The sequence below is a fragment of the Protomyctophum parallelum genome (assembly GCF_964188405.1).
Source record: "Protomyctophum parallelum genome assembly, chromosome: 1".
Lineage (NCBI taxonomy): Eukaryota > Metazoa > Chordata > Actinopteri > Myctophiformes > Myctophidae > Protomyctophum > Protomyctophum parallelum.
The window spans coordinates 6,512,300-6,532,945 of record NC_139697.1 but is presented as its reverse complement, the minus strand read 5'-3'; the positions used below and the strand labels follow the sequence as shown (position 1 = coordinate 6,532,945).

Genomic DNA, 20,646 nt, shown 5'->3' with positions numbered 1-20,646 from the left:
AAATGGACTTACTAAGGAAAATGATCCCCAATCTGTGATATGCCATAGTGATACCTCATAGATTATACAATAATAATGACAGATTGACAGTCTGACTGACATGACCCCTAGCTGTAGTTCATTATAAGGTCGATAGAGGAAAGGGGGCTGTCATGCACGCAGCCTATAGAAAACCGAGACCACTTTTAGTGTAGGCTTGAAAGGCTTCTGTGGTTTTTAGACTTTTCTCCACAAAACGGAAGGCTCTCCGCTCTCTTGAATATAATTTCCCCCTTCTCGAATGAAAACATGAATTGGTAGGGTAGAGGCTATATTTAGCTTGGTGGCAACCGTGGCACTCACTCTTCCCTATAAGTTTCGTTTCTCAGTTATGGAGGAGGAGGAGGTTACCTATTACAGCTATTACCTAGGCTGTCTCCTTCAAAACCGCTCTCAAAGGGCACCTACGGATGGCTGCAATTCGAAACTGGCCTCTGTAAAATCTGGATTTCCCCCCCCCCCATTTCCCCTCACTGTATAATGTATCTTTTCCCTTTTTTGCTTCCCATATGATGAATTCCTGTTCTGTTCTTTAGCTACATAGAAATGTCTATTTGTATGTCTCTAAATGTTTGTATGTCTCTAAATGTTTTGATGAATTGAACAATGTGGACCCTGTTGTAAACAAGTGTAATGCTTAATTGGGTCGTCCACTCACAGTTAACAGTCTTTGTATTGAGTTTGTGCTTAAAATGTACTGTAAATTCTACAAACTGTTAATAAATATCTCAATCAATCAATCAAAGTCTCTGCTCAGCTGCTCTAACAGTGGCCACTCACTCTTCAATATCTTCCCTGTAAGTTTCGTTTCTCAGTTATGGAGAAGGGGTGGGTGGCGGAGCGGAGCGCTACAGCTATTACCTAGGCTGTCTCTGCTCAGCTGCTCTAACAGTGAAACTAAAACACAGACCGTTAGGAGGAGAGGAGTCAACTTAAAAGGCACCAACTTCAACAATGGCATTGTATGTTGTACGAAATCTGCATGGGTAAGAATGTTAACATTATTATTAGGCCTAGTATTAGTATTTAATTATTATAAATCTGTTAAACAGTGGGCTGCAGCTCAAATAGGTGTTATCCATATTTTATTTAATTGGACTTATTGGAGTAGTAAAGAAAATGTAAAGAGTAGTAGAAAATATAATGTAGGCTGCTACAGCATTCATTATAGCATGGGCATAGGGTAGCCTACCACAGCGATGTATAGCTCTGCATGATGGATAAATACTAAATAATACATACGATATGTTGACTCCTTTGCCAATACCCATCAGTTCTGTGGTAGCCTCGGTACCTGCAGGCTTTTATTAATTCTGTTCTGTAATCTGTGGACCTGCGGCCACACGTCGCTGCAGGGCAAAGCACGACAACGCTCACATGACGGTCGTTCTTCATGTCATGATTATGACAGTCATGTTTCAGGGCTAGACAACAACGCTCAAGCCTTTGCTGCATGCCTTTATGTTTCGATTTCTTCATTTGAGCGAGACCAACGTAAACAAGCGGATAACTAACGTCACCAGCAGGCTTTCCACACCTAGCCTCCATCGTCCGTCCCCTTTCCAAAGTTGTGACTTTCCACTTTCCATGAAGCGGAGAACTGAAAGAGAAACGAAACTTAACTGACGCCCATGCTGCGCGCGCACACACACGCACGCGCGCGCACACACACACACACACACACACACACACACACACACACACACACACACACACACACACAGAAATATAAGAGATAAAGCAAAGCAAAATGCAACAGAATTGACAGCTCCCTCCCTCCCACTAACTGGTACAGATGTATGCATGATAAGAGTTTGAGGCCCCGTGTCCACCAAGATGATCTTTTCCTGAGCGAAGCACACGTTTTTCATTGTTTATAATGGGAGCACCGGATTTTTGGAAACCCCAGCAGCTTGGTGTTAATGACTGAACATAAACTCATCCATTCATTGCTCATTACTAGGAGTAGTAGCACTTTGGATATATTTAGATGTAGACATAAGTCAATAAGCATAAATGGACCTTAATTACTAGTTCAGTAGAGTTCTCCCAGTATCTCCAGGAAGCTAACTAAGTACTAAAGTTACCAGCTAAAGCAAATACAATTGTATGTGGCGAATCCTCAGCCGATCAGGAGAAAGTAGGACCCTGGCCTACCCATTTACCAGCTTATATTTTATTTGTTTCAGCTCCAATTTTGTGTGCTCATTTCTTTATCAAGTTCCAATTTCACTCTCTCCTGATTGGATAAAATTGGTATCCCAATTCCCAACTGAAAAATGCATTTAATTATTTTTATCAAGAACTGGAGAGATGGGACACTTACTGAACAAACACTACTATACTGTCAGAATAGTACACTAGTACTGTCAGAATATAAAGCAATTTAAGTTATTTAACACTTACCCTATGCTTCTTAAAGGTACATAGGGTAAGGCTTACCTATGTACCTTTAAGATGCATTGATATTACCACTTTTCTGACGGCGAAGAATATGGGCGACATATTATATATAGGCTACTTCTTTAGTTCTTTCTATAAAAATGTATTTCGCCTTGACAACCTCCTTGTGCTAATCTTCATGTGGTTATCTCTCTTTCAGGTATTTCATACATATCTATTGTTCCTTGGTTGTCAGTTTTGTTGGTGAGCAAATTGTTTTTACGAGCTTATGTGTGAAACTGTGAATGTTTGTGCAGCATGGGAGTGTGTGTGTGTGTGTGTGTGTGTGTGTGTGTGTGTGTGTGTGTGCGTGTGCGTGGGTGCATATATTTTTAGGCTATAATAGTCTGTAGTATGAGGCTTTGCCCCTAAAATGATGTAACCTTACTAACTTATATGACAAGGTGATATAATTCTGATATAATAACTGTGATATAGATATATGGTCTAGCATTGCAGATACAATCAAGGGTATGATTTAGGTTATCTTTACACATTGGTAAAAACTTTGCACATGCAGGTAGGCTTTTCGTGCTTCGTTCGTTTTGTTTTATGCTTTTATCGTTTGTCCTATAGGAGGCGTGTGGGTGGGTGTTTTTATTTTTCTTATTTATTTTACACTATGTATGTATCCTGTTTTTGTTTTCTTTATTCAATCATAATCCCAGACTACATAATTGTACTGTTTTTGTTATGAACAAAAAACAATTGATAACAAATTCATAACTGTGATAAGAGCAGTTTTCCATTAACCCATTCTGAACGGGCACCCATTTTGGTGTCAGCATCATGTTATGATCTGCTATTTAAAAATAGCAGATCTACAAGCTCATATCGCGCCACCGAGTGGCGCGATACGAGCTTGTAGGTCTGCTATTTAAAAAAAATCGAAGAGCGACTGACATTTTTAGAATCTGATCTCAGGTCAGAATGGGTTCATCAGACCAGTGTGTGTCCGGCGGAAACCTCGTATGAATCTGATCTCAGGTCAGAATGGGTTAAATTAATACTTTTCTCTTTCAACACATTTTCAGCCTCCTCTTCCCTGTCCTCCTGTACTCCTGCAAACGTATACTCCACTGTGGGGGGCCGGGCTGTGCTTCCCTGCAGTTGGAAGTCACAGCTGGGCGACGCCTCGCTGCCAGCATGCCACATCCAGTGGCAGACCCCTGATGACTACGTGCTCGAACAGAAGGGGGAGCAGACATGGCAGGCAGAGGAGTTTTCGGGACGTGTGGAGATCCCGAAGGACAAGCTGGATGCTGGGGATTGTTCCCTTATCATGAGCGACGTGCAGTTCAGAGACACAGGGCTGTACGAGAGCTTCATGGTGGTGGTGGAGGGAGCGGGAATGAATAAGAAGAGGGTTTTCATTCAAGCTGTAAAGCTGTCTGTTCATGGTTAGTGTAACGGCAATCTTTCACCTTCCAATGTATATTTTGCATGTTACTTCACAGATGCTGGGAGTGATCCTACGCAGAGTACTAACAGAAACATAACAGATGGATGTCCAGTCTTGTCCAGTTTTGGTGTATTTATTGAGCAGAAGTGAGCAGTTGAAATGAACATACCAGTGAAGTTATTGTGGAAGTTTGTCTGTCTCTGCTCTGCTGCTGCTGGTAAGAAACGGTGTGCTCCCGTACCATTCCCTGTGTCCTATCTGATCTGATTTAATAGTGCACCTGAGTGAACCTCTAAATACACACCCAGTGCTGTCAAATCTAAAGCCCGCCACCAAGTGTTCAAAAATAATATGCCAACCTAACTAATAATATAGCACCATCATAATGGCTCCTACAGTTAGTTTCTCTTCTCTTCTCTTCTCTTCTCTTCTCTTCTCTTCTCTTCTCTTCTCTTCTCTTCTCAGAGAGAAAAAGAGAGGGACGAAGAAAATAGGAGAGGGCGGGATGGAGAGAGAAAGAGACAAGAAGAAGGCCAAGATAACTTAGTTAGACTGAAATAATTGAACACCTTTCTCTCCTCTTCTGGGAGGTTAAGCCTTTATGCACCTGCTGACACTGAAATATCTCTTCAAACTTGAGCACTACTACTTTTCATACAAGATATAAACAAAACAGATATATAATTAAAGGACGTTGCTACATGACAATGTCATAGTGACATGAGCTTGACAACATGGTCCGCCTGCCCGCCCCCCCAGCTGGCCGGTACAATTTTAATATAAGATTCAAGGGCCAAATGTTTTATTTGATGTCTTGATGTTGTCATTTTATGTTCTTCTAAAGTTCAAGTATTTATATGACCAGTGTACCTCCATAACGTATAATGTATGCTTTCGTTTACTGAAATCAGTGTTTTCAGGGCCAACAAAGGTGTTACTGCAGTAGATAGGTGACGATTTTGGTACCTTTCCCTATATAATTTTATGATACATGGAAAATAAGAATGAATTTGATATCTCAGGGGAAGGTTTCATATAACATTGGATATTGGCAGCCCTGTGTAACCACAGTCTTCTATTGTTTGCTACGGGCAACCAGGGAGCTGATTGACCATTGTGCAGCGACAGTCATCCACTGTCTGATACTGTTGGCCACTGGGAGCTGCCTAGTAGAACCACAGTCTTCTACTACTGGATCAAGTTGGAACATTCCACCTAATTACCTCTTCCTTCTTCCACTCTGTCCTTCATTCTTTACAGACCACAAGTCTAGACTGTCCCGTCGTCCAGGTCAGGAAATGTTACTGGACCTACGCACCCCACACTCGCACAGGGTGGTCTTCCAAGGCAGGTGAGATGGTTAGCTGCACTCACTCACTCACTCACTCACTCAAACTATTGTTTTAACCCATTCTGACCTGAGATCAGATTCATACGAGGTTTCCACGGGACACACGCTGGTCTGACGAACCCATTCTGACCTGAGATCAGATTCAAAAAATGTCAGTCGTTCTTCGATTTTTTTCAAAAATAGCAGACCTACAAGCTCGTATCGCGCCACTCGGTGGCGCGATATGAGCTTGTAGATCTGCTATTTTTCAATAGCTAAAGCATAACATGATGCCAACACCAAAATGGGTGCCCGGTCAGAATGGGTTAAAAGGTGCTATACAAATAATGAAAACAAATCAAATTATCGTCATTAGAAGTAGTAGTGTTCCCATTGGAAATTAGATCATACAGTATATAAATGAAACACAAAATCGGCAACCCCCGTGCACAGGAACAGCAGTAGCTGGTCAGACCTGTGGAAGAGGGGGGACAGGAACACTGTGCGTGTGGAGAAGGACTCAGACAGAGAATGGCTGACCGTGAGGAGACTGAGGTGGGAGGACGAGGGAACGTACAAGGTGTTGAATGAAGACGGCCTGAGTATTAGCACCGTACAGCTCACTTTGCACGGTACGAATACATAACAATATTTATTTACATCTTATCTTACAATGTAGAGACAGGGGTCCTAATTTACTACACTGTCTCGTTAGCCCTAAAGTGTCATTTCATGATTTTGAATTACGTTTTACATAATATTCAATCATGTATGTAATATGTATGTATCTTGTTCCACAGAGAGAGGCACTGCTGTTCATGAGGAGCGACATTCAATGTATCCAATAGGTAAGAAGTCTGTCAGCTGGTATGTACAATACCAGGGGGCACATACGTTGATCAGGCGTACTAACAGTCCGACATGCAACAGTCCATGCGTGGCCGGTTATGAATCACCCATGACCCATGGCCCCGACATGCATGGCCGGTTAAGACCCATGCATGGCCAGTTAAAACTCAACCATGGCTCCAGACATGCATGGCTGGTTAAGACAAATACGTGGTCGCTTAAGACTCACCTGTGGCTTCTGTGTGTGGTTAGGGTTTGGGGTAGTCGGACTGTTTAGTAAGTCGGACCAAAAAACATGCACCCCAATGCTAGAACAGACATTAATACTCACGCCTAAATAAAGGAACAATGATAACAGGACTTCTCTCTCTCCACTTCCATTCTTCATCTTCCAATGGATAATTACTTAATAATGTACAGCATTTTACATAGCTACTGTAGTAGAGTGATTTATGAATGTTTCTCTCTCGTACTATACCATGTTCAGGTGATGCACCGAAAAGCAGTTGCTCCTCCTGGCTGCTTCTTGTGTTAGGCTTCAGTGTCAGCCCCCTCGTGCTACATCTCTGGTAAAGTGTCTTCATCAAGCATGCATGCAAAGTTTTGAATTCATCAAGTGACCTGTGCTGTGGGCCTTCAGTCCTGTTCTCACTTTATAGCACCATCTGCAACATTGTAGTTAACATGACTTAGTTATTTGTTAGAGAGGTTGTTATAGGATGTTATAGAGGCAGCGGTGGCCTAACGGTTTGCGGAGCGGTCTTGATATCGGAAGGTCGCTAGTTCGTATCCCCGGACCGGCACGTTAAAATGACCACCGCTGAAGTGCCCTTGAGCAAGGCATTGAACCCCTACCATGAAATGTTTTATGAGCAGGGCCTGGCTGTAAACAAGTTCTTGAGCTTAGTCCAGTTACCCTGGGTAAACATGGTAACTTTGCTTTGCTTCACATTAGTGATATTAGTGACTTATGGTCACATAAGTGGAGTTATTGGAGGCCATCTGCATCAAAGACATCTGTGGTTTTATTTGTCTGTAATGGGTGTGATTTGTGTGCTGTCAATTTGTGTTTAATGACATACGGTATTTTCAAAAGTGTTAATCTATTTGGGGGAAATGTTTAACTTGATCAGTGTGTGTTGTATACATACAGCAAATGTGTGTGTGTGTGTGTGTGTACTTGGTATAAGAAGCAAGATTTGAGTTAAAAAGGTTCGCTTAAAATATATATACTGTACACACTGTGTTTCAAAAGCTATTAACATTGTGAATACTTACGATGTCAAATGTATAATTAAAAATGAAGGATACAGATATTTATTAGTGTTTATTTTCATCACTTTCTTCTGAAATGTACATTTTAGATTAAAAACAGCAAATTATACAAATGGGCGGATGGTGGTCATTTTCTGTTCCGTCTGTTGGTTCATTCTGGAATGTCTTCATATACAGAGCAATTATACACAAAACAATAAAATAAAATAAGACACACATGAGTCGGGAGCCACAGCAAATTTAACAGTGTTTACCAAGAGTAGATCAGTTAATTTGTACTTCACCAGTGTTCATTCCAGTTGGTTGTTAATACTGTAGTACATATTGTATGGAGATGATATTGCTCTGATTCTTAACCCATTCTGACCTGAGATCAGATTCATACGAGGTTTCCGCCGGACACACACTGGTCTGATGAACCCATTCTGACCTGAGATCAGATTCTAAAAATGTCAGTCGTTCTTCGATTTTTCAAAAATAGCAGACCTACAAGCTCGTATCGCGCCACTCGGTGGCGCGATATGAGCTTGTAGATCTGCTATTTTTCAATAGCTAAAGCATAACATGATGCCAACACCAAAATGGGTGCCCGGTCAGAATGGGTTAAGCCAGTTAGGCTATCAGTATTGTTCAATTAACACAGAACAATACAGTTACAGATGTCCTCCATGTATGCTAGAGGTAAATATTTACTAGTATTAAATGGTTGAGTCCATAATATCCATTATGTATCCATTATGACACTGCTCTTCAGGTTGGAGGGGGAATGAAGAGTTGGGACAAAGTTTTGGATCTAGGTTCTGAAAGTTTTATAGAACTGTCACTGTGTATACAAAGAACCTGACATTGCGGGGAATCTGATTATTGTTGGATAATGCAATAAGTAATAATACAGGTAAGTTGTGGATAAGAAGCTTGGCTTCTGTTATTTCCCTGTGAGTGGGCTCTCTGTTCAATTAGCCCCGTCAGCAATAAAAAGTATTGGGGTAATGGTGAGACAGGCAGTTATTTAACAATCACATGAATCAACATTCCGGTGTTGAAAAGGCTCGTTGCTAGTTAGGGTTGTGCTATGCTGTTGGAGCACAATGTTACAGTTCTGGTATTTAGATGTACTTACCTAAAGTGTTTTGCAACAAACGAACAAGGCAACGTAAGGTTCAGTCAGTGTGTTGATCAAGAAGTATTCAAAATGCAGTTGAGAGACTGAACCAATAATCTTTTGGTATTAACCAAATACACTCTTGGCCCAAATTCTTGGGTCTTTCTATGATCTGTTACTGAAATGTCTTTCTCAAAAATGCAGGACAGGAACAGGGCACTGATGGCTGTCTATGTCACAGACACCGAACCTCTGAACTTTCTGTTGCATTTATTACTTTAGGTCTCAACAGTAACAGTACTTCTAAACAGTATGTTTAGAAGTTGGGCTTGTGTTTCTTGACCTCCACCATGAGGTGGTGTAGATTGATGAGCTCAGAGCGGACGGCCAGGCTGCGGAAAGTGGACTGGTTGAGGACCTTATGGAAGCCATGGTAATACTGGATCAGCTGGGTCAAGGCACCCTGGGGGAGGAAGAGTTGGGAGTCTCCGTTTATATTCGAATTAAACACGAAACCCACACACATAATATACAGTAGATGGCACAGCTCATTACCTGTATGATGCTGGTGCCATTTTTGAAGTTGGTGAATGACCTCATGACATCCTGACTCATGGCCTCAACAGACTGTTTCCATGTGCTGGAGAAACCACGAACCAACTGGGTGATGCGAGCTGGAGAGAGGGAGAAGTAGGCAAAGATTGCAATAGAGTGAGAGGCAGAAAGAGACAAAGAGGACAAGAAAGGGAGACAGCAAGAAGTACAGTAGAAAGATAATTAAGAAAGAGACGATCCATTATGCTCTGAAGGTGTGGAGTGAAGCATTACCACAACAAGGGAAGAACAACTGAGAGGGTTTCATTCTGATGCACTGATCATGGTAAGTTTTGTTTCATAGTAAGTCAGTTTGCTGACTGTCCATTAAAGCTTTATTCCCTCTCGCTTTCATTTCATATCTCTGTCCATACGACCACATGTCTGCTTCCTGGCACCGTCTCGAACACCAGCTCTCACTCTACATTACACTTCAATAAGCATAGTCAAAAGAACATGTATAATAAAGTAGTTTCTTTCTACACACAAAATTATGAAATGCTGCATTGTACTTGTACAGCTACTGTACAGCTTCTATTTACATCCATGTCTGTCCTCACTCAAATTATATCTAGTGAAGACTTTGATGAAATTTAATAAAAGGCATTAAGTGTATTTTTATGCCAAAGTAAAGTAATGTGTGAGTGTACAATAACCTTGACCACCACAATCAAATAAGTAGATGTTTATGCCAGATGTTATGAAATTCTCTTGAATCAGTTATGCATATACAGGACGATACACTGACAACTACACCTACTTTAGATTTGCCTACACTGTTGTGACAGGGCAAGTGTTTAGCTTTAATTCTGCACTACAATATTAAGGTGGGTATGATGTTTTCCTATGTTCAGTCTCCAACCACAGACAGGCAATGTGTCCTGTCAACGTGCCCTCGAGCACAGAAATTGAGCCATCCCTGAGGGCTCACTGTGAGCTAATTCCCCAAATAGCCAATGATTCTAGCCACAACAGTGTCAGCTGGCTCTGTAACAACACGCCTCATGGGAATCTATCCACTGTAAATGTACAGTAGCCTCAGCCTGTCTCTAGTCTAACCCATTGCAATTGTTTTGCTTTGTTAGTTGCCCACGCTGTCCTGTTCTGAAAATAGCAGATGTACGTGCTCAACAAGTCACAAGCGTGTGAACTTGTACATCTGTTCTTTAAACCCATTCTGACCGGGCACCCATTTTGGTGTCAGCATCATGTTATGCTTTAGCTATTTAAAAATAGCAGATCTACAAGCTCATATCGCGCCACCGAGTGGCGCGATACGAGCTTGTAGGTCTGCTATTTTTGAAAAATCGAAGAGCGACTGACATTTTTAGAATCTGATCTCAGGTCAGAATGGGTTCATCAGACCAGTGTGTGTCCGGCGGAAACCTCGTATGAATCTGATCTCAGGTCAGAATGGGTTAAGGCCCGCATCAGAGTATATTTCTAGTTTAACACTAGGCCTATCTGAGCATCCTCCCTCACCCTCATCATTCTTAAGACTAGGCCTATCTGAGCATCCTCACCCTCATCATTCTTCAGCTTGTCCAGCTGCCCTTTCTCCATCAGTGCCTCCGCCTCCTTTACAAAGGCAATCATCCCTCCAAAAGGAGGAGACAGGATCTCTTCAATGAACTCCTGGATAGGAGAGGAGAGAAGATGAAATTATGCTGGGACACTGGGTAAGATCATTTGCTTTTGTGAAAACCATACAAAAAACTCAAACTTCAATTACGTTAATTATTACGTTAATTACGTTTTAATGGAGCACCGAAGTCTGACGTCACTTTCAGTAGAGGGCGTCAGTCCCCAGGTTCATGTATTTGTTTAGTTGCATTGAAATCCCCATTGAGGCGATTTGAGATCGCCTCATATAACAACTGTGTTTGAAAAATAAATCACCCCGGCCGCTTCACTCATATGGATATGAAGAATCAACTGACTGAGAGAAAACGCTAATGTTACTGCTGCTGAATTAGTTAGATTTTCGCTAGAAGCAGACTGTATCATATATGAGTGACTGACTGTTGCAAACGATACAGAGACACCTCCCTGACAATAACGCAGAGACAGCTTGTTTATTTTTGGACCACAACGCTTATAGTAGACGATATTAAGATCACCCCATGTTATTCTCCATAGAGAAATTACTTCCGCGAACCAGGGGAATCGTCGGGATGAGCGAGTTACGTCAGGACTTCGGTGCTCTATAAAGAGGCTCTGATGAGGCTTTTGGTCACAAAGATTATTTTTTTTTGCTAGTGAACTTGTAGTAATGTAGTATACATATGAGTCACAAGACAACTACAGCTACAGTATGATATGCCCCATGATTCCTATCTGCTAGTTCACCTGTGTCCGGGCCAGGAGCAGCTGCTGGAATCCCTCTACCTCTTTGCTGTCATCTGCTGCCCTCTCCTGGACAAATGAACGAACACACGCACAGTAGGAGAAAATAGTTATTAGATGAAAGAAAAAAAAATGCAAAACGCTACGAACAAATAGACAGGAAATGTATAATGATAATAAAGTTTTGTTAATTAATTGGAGAAACAAAATGCAAAGACATTGGGGCAACTGATTAAGGTAGGTGACTTTCGACCATGTAGTTTTTGTCCCTCACCATGAGCACACTGAGCAACATGTCATAATTGTTTATAAGGAAGATGAGCTGGTCTCTCCTGGAGGGAAACTCTGCTGCCATCTTCAGGACAAAGTTCTCCACCTCAATCTAGAAAATGAACATTGTAACATTATAGAGAGTGGACAGCAGCAGCAGCAACAGAATAAGTATTCATTATTGGATCACTGACATTACAAGAAACCAACAGTAAAGTCAAATGTATATACATTGCTTTGATGCAGAGCGGATGTAACTTGAGCCAGATTTGCATGACTTGACTGTCCCAAAACCTTGCCAATTACATTTTTACAGGACCTGGAAATTGCAATTTAAAATGTATTTTAAATTTAAATGTAAGAACCCTAAATGGTATATGGTGCATTTATATAGTGCTTTTAACCCATTCTGAACGGGAACCCATTTTGGTGTCAGCATCATGTTATGCTTTAGCTATTGAAAAATAGCAGATCTACAAGCTCATATCGCGCCACCGAGTGGCGCGATACGAGCTTGTATTTTTTGAAAAATCGAAGAACGACTGACATTTCTAGAATCTGATCTCAGGTCAGAATGGGGTTAATCAGACCAGTGTGTGTCCAGCGGAAACCTCGTATGAATCTGATCTCAGGTCAGAATGGGTTAACCAAAGCACTTTACATAGATTGTGGATTACATTCACCCATTCACACACCAATGGTGGAGGAAACCATGCAAGGCACATCGGGAGCAATTAGGATTATCAGGGGTTCAGCGTCTTGCTCAAGGACACTTCGACACTAGGGAGCCCGTCCGGGATCTAACTGGGAACCTTGCGGTTCCCATCTGGCTGTTCTACCAGCCACTCTACCCCTGAGCCACTGCCACCCCTGTAGCATACTGTACAGTATGTTCCTTGTGATTCCCACACTCTGTACTGTACCTGTAGCTGTCCCAGCAGCGTGTGTGTCCTCTCGTTGGGGAAGGTCTGGTTGATGCTGACTATAGTTGAAGAGAACTCTGCATACCGACGTGTGATCTGGAATAGGGATGCAACAGTTCATCTATTTTGGGCAAGTTTCATATATAGTTCAGAAACTAGTGAAAATAGTTGCAGCTCTAATCTGAACACCGCCATCAACTTGTGTATGATGTAGATGTAGACTATTTAAGAAGGGAATAAGGTACAAAGTTTACAACATCCACTGTGTTTCCATACATAGTGAGACCTACTCTCTGCTGCTCCACAAGTGTGTGAGTGTGTGAGTGTGTGTGTGTGTGTGTGAGTGTGTGTGTGTGTGTGTGTGTGTGTGTGTGTGTGTGTGTGTGTGTAAGCATACATAGTGTGGTCGTGTGTCCAGTACTCCTAGTTTCTGAGGGTCTGTGTTTCTGATGCTCTGGATGTTCAATTCCAGAATGAGCTCGAATCTCGGCCACAGCAGCTCCAGCACTGCCTCCCAGTACCTGGCACACGCACACGCACACACACACACACACACACACACACACACACACACACACACACACACACACACACCCACACCCCGCACGCACGCACGTACACACACACAGAAATATAAGAGATAAAGCAAAGCAAAATGCAACAGAATTGACAGCTCCCTCCCTCCCACTAACTGGTACTACAGATGTATGCATGATAAGAGTTTGAAGCCCCGTGTCCACCAAGATGATCTTTTCCTGAGCGAAGCACACGTTTTTCATTGTTTATATTGGGAGCACCACATTTTTGGAAACCCCAGCAGCTTGGTGTTGCGCTGGCCGTGCACGCAACTAAGGTGCTTTCCTCTACCTACTGAGAGCTATAAAATATTTTCAACTCGGGCATCTGTTAACGCTGCCAGAGGAGCACCCTGGTGTTTTCAGCTTAGAAAAAAACACTGGTCCTAAAACAGTGGATTAAAGTTAAATGTGTTGTCACTGACTTGTCCAGAGCGGGGATGTTCCTCTTGGCGGTGATGGCTTTGAACCTCAGGATGATGTGGATACACAGGAAGACAGCAATGCTGTCATAGCAGTCAGACACGTAGGTGGACATACTCTTCTACAGGGAGCAGGGGGAGGGGGAAAGGGAGTACATAAAAAGCATTTTAATCTCAAGTGAAGGAGACACGTGCAGGGAACCAGGGTCTCCTCCTACATAAAGCTATACACGCAGGTGTGCAAAAGCATACGTTTAGACTACTATAAACTGTATATGAAGCAACCTTTCAGTTTCATGTGGAACATCTTTTTCTGTCACTATGTAACCCTATATTACGAGTCACGAGTCACGACCCTCTGAGAGTCAGTCAATGTCAATTGATTTGAGTATGTTTGCACTGCATCACATGAGATGCATGTTTCACATAGGTTTTTCATTTACTCTGCTTATTGATAAGGCCTGTCAAAGAGCGATCTTTCAACTGAATAAAAACAAATAAAATAAACAGCTTCCCCAGGTGAAGTAAAGGGGATCATACCAGGAACATGCTGAGTGTCTTTCCCATGATGCTGTTGAAGAGATCGAGGGCGGAGTTTCCAGCCACCATGAAGAAGTCAGATAGGAAGAGGAACTCCCTGCAGCCGTTGTCCAGCAGGGCGTAGTGCTGGCTCCGAAACAGCGTCTCATAGGGGTACTGCAGGAGCACGCGTATTACATTATGCAGACTTCTTTGTTGCACAAAACACAAAATACGTGATTTTCAAGCAAACAAACGCGATGCAGTGTGTCAGTGTTTCCAGACCTGAGCAGACAGGCGCGACCGTTTTCCAGCTGTCTGTTGGCGTCTTTTCAGACTTATAGCCTGTCTGCTCAGGTCTGGAAACAGCTTGTGTGTGTATGTGTGCATGCTCTCACCCTGCTGTCTCCTCTCTGTGCCGTGTGTGGTATGAGGATGGGTCCCTCCAGTTCAGCAGGGCTCAGTACTGTCCCCCTCTGGCCAAGGGTGAAGATGGTGTTCCTGCTTTTCAGAGACGGCTTGGAGAAAAAACCTGCACAGCCATGAAGGAACCTAACAACTCTTGACAGGCATGCCAACTTCATGATTCAAGTTGAAATCTTTATAGATTAATTTTAGAAACACAAATAGGTGAATGTGTGTAAAATGTTGCATGAACTCTCTCTCTCCCCCGCTCTCTCTCTAAAGGATATCTTTCTTGGCTGTGTCCTCCACTCCCATCAAGTCATCTTTGTCTGCCACCTCCTCATACTGTCAACAGACACGTACACACACAAATCGGTCATTTATAACAGGAATTAATGATTTTATAAAAAATAAAGACATGTATTTTGTACTTGCTTTTTACTCTTACAGGGCGCAGTTATGGTGCGTTCAGACGAGCAGATGAAACTGATGCAAAAACGCATCACAGCATAATTTCTTAATTTGCAGCAGCTTCACGCGTCATAGCTGCTTCGTAGCTTCACGTTGCTGACTTCCATTGACAATGAATGGTAGACTGCATCGTTTCATCTGCCTGTGTGAACGCAACATAAGAGTGTGCGCAGAAGTGGAATTACCTTATTCCATGCCAACGCCATAGAATGATCACATTATTTTTTTAGGGCTGCACAATATCGAGAAACTAATGCAATGTATTATTATTATATGATAAACTTGAATATTACGCTAGTAAGGAAAACAAAGCAAGTGAGATTCCTCTGGATGCCCTTTTGTTTAGGGGTGCTCAGCTATAAATAATATAAACGGATGCAAGACTATAAAAAATTAAGGATGCAAGACTGGCTCATAATTATACACTTTCTTATTTATTGAGAACGCTTGACACGTTTCAACCTCAACCTTCCTCTGAGCAGATGACATACTGTGCTCTCTGTGAATATGTGTACAGTAAGTCTGTCATCTTTATATGATGGAAATGCAATTATGGAGAAATGTGATACACTGTGCTGCCCAAGTAAAAACAAAATTCAGTGCAGTGCAATATTTATTGTATACGTATGTAGTTAAAAACAACTTTCCGTTTCCAGTGTGTATCCACTGACCTGTACTTTGAGCAGCCGGCCACTATATGACTTGAAGTAGCTATAGTAGATCTTACTCATGGTGTCAACATATTCATCTCTGATCTCCTTGGCAACTGTCCTTTCATTGGCCAAGAGGAACTGGTAGAAGAATCTAGGGTATAACGAGATAATGGACAGTATGTGGATACAGATGAAACAAGCGTTGTGTGGCATGTTCCTACACAGATGCCGATGTCTCTTTAGTAACATTTCTATTGTCTGCAAACATCCATCGAGATCCAATCAATGTCGATGACAAATGCACTTGCAGTCTTAACCCATTCTGACCTGAGATCAGATTCATACGAGGTTTTCCACTGGACACACACTGGTCTGATGAACCCATTCTGACCTGAGATCAGATTCTAAAAAAATGTCAGTCGTTCTTCGATTTTAAAAAAATAGCAGACCTACAAGCTCGTATCGCGCCACTCGGTGGCGCGATATGAGCTTGTAGATCTGCTATTTTTAAATAGCTAAAGCATAACATGATGCTGACACCAAAATGGGTGCCCGTTCAGAATGGGTTAAACAGATGTATAAGTGACATGATAAGTTTCAACTTGCCTGTATTTGAGCAGTGTGTTTTGTGGGATCTGGTAGTTGGTCATGGGTTTTCTGAATGAGTAGGTCTTTTGAAGGATGAACTCTCGGATCTTAGACACTGCCTGGAATGATGAACAAAATATTTTAGTATATTAATAAGTTAATAAATATAAACTCAATATTATTGGTGATGTACGTACAATTGTCATGGGTTGTTCACCTACTGTTAATCACATATATACACATCATATTTTCTTTTGAATTAATTTGTTTTTCCCCATTTCTTCCCAATGCAGTCATTGCCAATTCCCCAAGTGCACACTGTGGTCCACATGTCTGCCAACACAGACATAGAGACCAACACTTACTGTTGGTCTCGGGAGGGAGGGTGTACTAGATTACTATCATGCGTTTCCCCCAATACACATACTGTAGTAGAGTACCCAGGCGCTTCTTTTCACCAATGAAGAAATCCCTTGCCAGTTGCCTCTACTCACTAACACACACACACACACACACACACACTTTTTCAATGGAGCACCTGGCCAAGCCAGAGGCAATACTGCCAAGAATCAAACAAGAGTCTCTGTGGGGGGTGGAAGGAAGTTTCCTACCCTTATATAATCAACTCTCCTCTGATCAACATGCTCATTGCTTACCTTGATTTTGAGCCGGTCCACTATGTCCTGTATGTCGGAACAGGCCAGTGTCTCCCTGAAGCTGAGCTCTTTGGCAAAGTTGATCTTGTTGTTGAGCTCATGGAGCTGCTCCAAAAACTCCTGCTCTGTCACAGGACTGTCCAGGATGACCCTGGAGAAAAGAGGAGAGGAAACAGATAAAACACATGCATGAACATGCCAACCAATACCATCGTACTCAACCATCCACATGCTTTTCACTTACGAGATCATGTTTCCGGGGACCACCAGCTCATCGACCAGTTGGCTGAGGTGACTGCGCACAGCCTGTCTGTTCTTAAGCCTGACGTTCATACTGACAGATTGTTGCTGCAGTGTCTGGATCTCACTGCTGATGGACGAGAGGTCACTCTGAAATCCACTCAGCATCCCTTCCATACGCTGGAGATTGGAGGAGGGAAGAGTAGCAGACAAGATAAAACCACCTCAGTGAGTTTAGTCCAAGAACACCATCAGCAAGTACCACTGCCAGCTTTATGAACACTCTAAGAAGTCCCTTGTTTTGTTTGTACCCATCAATGGTGAACTGATGGTTGTCTGGTTAAGATCTTAACAGGAGCAAAAGGAGATGATGGCTGCCTCAAGATGGATATAGTGCCAATAAAAGAAGACTCAATTAAAGTAATTGCCTATTAGATCAAAGTTATCAGTTTTACATACAAAATCAATACTTTCTTTCTAGTGAATAGAAATAACCTCTCTTACCTCCAGTATGGAGTCACAAGCAGTGATCTGATTGTGCAGTAAGGCAATATTTTGGCTCTCCTTGATATCTGACACAGGCAGGTTAGGGATCAGAACCCTTGGTGGACTTCAATGAAGTATACAGGGTTTAAATGGTTACAAGCTTTAACAAGGACAAGTAAAATATCTGCACACTGAGTTATAGCTCCCAAACAAATGTATTTCAAGGGCAACATTTTAACAAACCACTATAGAGGGTATGCACATGGATAAAGTGAATGGCAGATTGAGTGGCAAAGTGAGTGATTAAGTGAATTTAATGTTGTTTAACACATTCTGACCGGGCACCCATTTTGGTGTTGGCATCATGTTATGCTTTAGCTATTGAAAAATTGCAGATCTACAAGCTCATATCGCGCCACCGAGTGGCGCGATACGAGCTTGTAGGTCTGCTATTTTTTGAAAAATCGAAGAACTGACATTTTTAGAATCTGATCTCAGGTCAGAATGGGTTCATCAGACCAGTGTGTGTCCAGTGGAAAACTCGTATGAATCTGATCTCAGGTCAGAATGGGTTAAAGTAATTTAATGCAATCAAATAGAACTTTTCTGTTTGGATGTATGGGCTGTCAAGGCCAGAAAGTCGTTTTTCTCCACACAGTAGGTATTCCCGCATAACTTCCAGGTATGATGATGATGTCATTGCGCATACCCTCTATACCAGCCACTGACTTTCTTTTTCTTTTTTTTTAAAGATATTTTTTTGCGGCTTACGCCTTTTATTGATTTTTGAAGGGACAGACAGTAGGCTGACAGGAAACGGGAGAGAGATGGGGGGATGACATGCAGTAAAGGCCGTGTCGGGTCCGGGAGTCGAACCCGCGGCACACTGCGACTGGATTACCAGTCCGGTGCCCAGACCGTTACGCTACGGCCTGGGCCCACTGACTTTCTTTTTGTAACACCCAAGGTTGCCGCGACAACAGACAGCAGTGTGACGTCACGGCATGATGTCACACATCGACTACATAAGGAGGACTACCTAAGACGACAGATCAGTTATCGCAGACGTACGATATAGATCACTCATCTTAGCCTCACGATCCGTGATCTCGTCCACCCTAGAAGTCTAGAAGATATAGCCACTTGAAGTGTTCGACTGGATACCTCGACCAGGCCCCCAGCTGGACTGGCTACATACACCCAACGTTTATGTAAGAATTCACCGTTTAATCTAAGCATCAGTGTAACTACTCTATTGGAAGTTTATGGATACAATCTTTGATGGAGGCTTGTTCAATCCTCTGGAGTTCTGCCTCCACTTGTTTAGAGTACTGTCTCAAGTCGACACCCTGAAAGATCATCAGAGAAACAATGTAGTCAATGGCTCTGGCAGTAAGATCATTTGAATAATAATAATGTTCATAAACAGTAATAGCGGATAACAACCTGTAATAGCCTTTATTTGCTCATTAATCATGTAATCTTGGATCTTACTGTTTTGAGGGCCTCCTTAACCAGGTCATCTTCAAGGTTGGCCTGAATGTGAACTGGGGGAGAGGAGGGAGACAAAGCGAAATGCATGGCATCCATCATGAACCAAATATATTTGTTGCTTATCCAGAGATTAACATGCTAAAACATATATATCTGCTCTGCTGTAGGCCTACTTGGTGTTAACCCATTCTGACCTGAGATCAGATTCATACGAGGTTTCCACTGGACACACACTGGTCTGATTGACCCATTCTGACCTGAGATCAGATTCTAAAAATGTCAGTTGCCCCAAGGGCTTTATGCAGCCAACACTTCCGCGTTCAGCTTCCTTGGTCTGCAACTGCGCATGTTTCTTTCCTTCCATGGAGCACCATGTGAGCAACATGGCGTCGCCCGTACGGTCTTCGCTTCTTGTCCGCTTTAGACAGTCCTTGAGTCGCCCTTCGATTTTTCAAAAATAGCAGACCTACAAGCTCGTATCGCGCCACTCGGTGGCGCGATATGAGCTTGTAGATCTGCTATTTTTCAATAGCTAAAGCATAACATGATGCCGACACCAAAATGGGTGCCCGGTCAGAATGGGTTAATGTCCAGACTTGACTCTTTGTTTAGATCTATAGTGATGGTCACTTCATATCCTTCCTGTTCTATTTTATTCAATTCCTCTAAAAAAATATGCAGCATAAATCTTTGCCTTACTGTCTACTTCATCCAAGATGAACTCATCGGTGGTGATGTCCAGATCACCCAGGTTTAGATCAGGGATCTCACCGTCAACCTTCTGTAAACACAATGACACACAGATAATTGTGAAAAGATTGTCTATCTGTATAATTTATCTATAATGGGCTTATTTATAATATAATCTTCATGGACATGGGTATAAAAATTTATTCTTACCCTTCAGACAAAGATAACATAAATATAAGATAACTGTATTGATCCTTCCAACAATCAAGTCTGTAAAATGCACGACCAGGAATTGAAATACAATTCTTTCATAATGCCAATATAGCAACCAAAGCTAAGTTAGAGACTACACTACACCCTAGCCCCATATGTGCCCTCTCCCTAGTCCCTACGCTCATTCTGTAGCTCCGAGCTACAGAATTGGAAACACACAATTTAAAAACACTATATTTTATTTGGAACCTAAACTGAAGGCAGTTACACGAACTAGTTAGTTCAGTAGTTCTAGCGTCATTTACAGCCTAGCTAATCACTGGGCAATACAATTGTAGAGTAGACTGCATCCTCGGTGAATGATGCTGTGCTGGACAGGCTGGTGGCCTGGCTGGTGCACTTAATGGACCAGCACAAACGTGAATAATATATATACTTAGAAAACGTTACCTCGTCTTGCAAATATGCCATGGCGTTTTCAGTCGGGTTGACAGCTGTGTTTACATCCGAGGAGGACACAACTCCGATGACAGCTCCCTCCGCCGCCATCGCTGCAAAACACTAGAAAACACCAACGTCAAGAACTAAACTACAGATCCTGCCCATCGTTCCCCCTGGGCCAGGCGATGGGTACAATAAATGTTCCGTGTTGAATTAACAGG

General features: G+C 42.4%; 3 protein-coding genes across 3 annotated transcripts in view; 2 read left to right on the top strand and 1 right to left on the bottom strand.

Annotated features, from left to right (window-relative positions):
- Positions 1-20,646, top strand: part of LOC310870622 (uncharacterized protein) — a 441,780-nt gene that overhangs the window by 213,633 nt on the left and 207,501 nt on the right. The gene's annotated exons all lie outside the window — the stretch shown is intronic.
- LOC310870665 (uncharacterized protein) overlaps positions 183-20,646 on the top strand; it is a 256,024-nt gene continuing 235,560 nt past the window's right edge. The window contains exons 1-8 of the mRNA XM_083781934.1: positions 183-322; positions 809-1,025; positions 2,642-2,685; positions 3,516-3,881; positions 5,144-5,234; positions 5,667-5,845; positions 6,014-6,061; positions 6,550-6,720. Of these exons, the coding sequence (XP_083638060.1) occupies positions 994-1,025; positions 2,642-2,685; positions 3,516-3,881; positions 5,144-5,234; positions 5,667-5,845; positions 6,014-6,061; positions 6,550-6,635 (846 nt within the window). The 5' untranslated portion in view covers positions 183-322; positions 809-993 and the 3' untranslated portion in view covers positions 6,636-6,720. The remainder of the gene's footprint in view (positions 323-808; positions 1,026-2,641; positions 2,686-3,515; positions 3,882-5,143; positions 5,235-5,666; positions 5,846-6,013; positions 6,062-6,549; positions 6,721-20,646) is intronic.
- Positions 8,585-20,535, bottom strand: vps52 (VPS52 subunit of GARP complex). The gene is made up of 20 exons (XM_083777354.1): positions 20,435-20,535; positions 19,781-19,862; positions 19,082-19,134; positions 18,861-18,936; positions 17,606-17,673; positions 17,106-17,281; positions 16,862-17,012; positions 16,224-16,324; positions 15,636-15,768; positions 14,783-14,838; positions 14,487-14,622; positions 14,110-14,265; positions 13,573-13,691; positions 12,970-13,093; positions 12,573-12,668; positions 11,654-11,761; positions 11,383-11,448; positions 10,557-10,668; positions 8,995-9,113; positions 8,585-8,902 (listed from the first exon to the last, which is right to left on the bottom strand). Exons 1-20 carry the CDS (start codon positions 20,531-20,533, stop codon positions 8,756-8,758), a joined length of 2,178 nt encoding a protein of 725 aa, XP_083633480.1. The 5' UTR covers positions 20,534-20,535; the 3' UTR covers positions 8,585-8,755.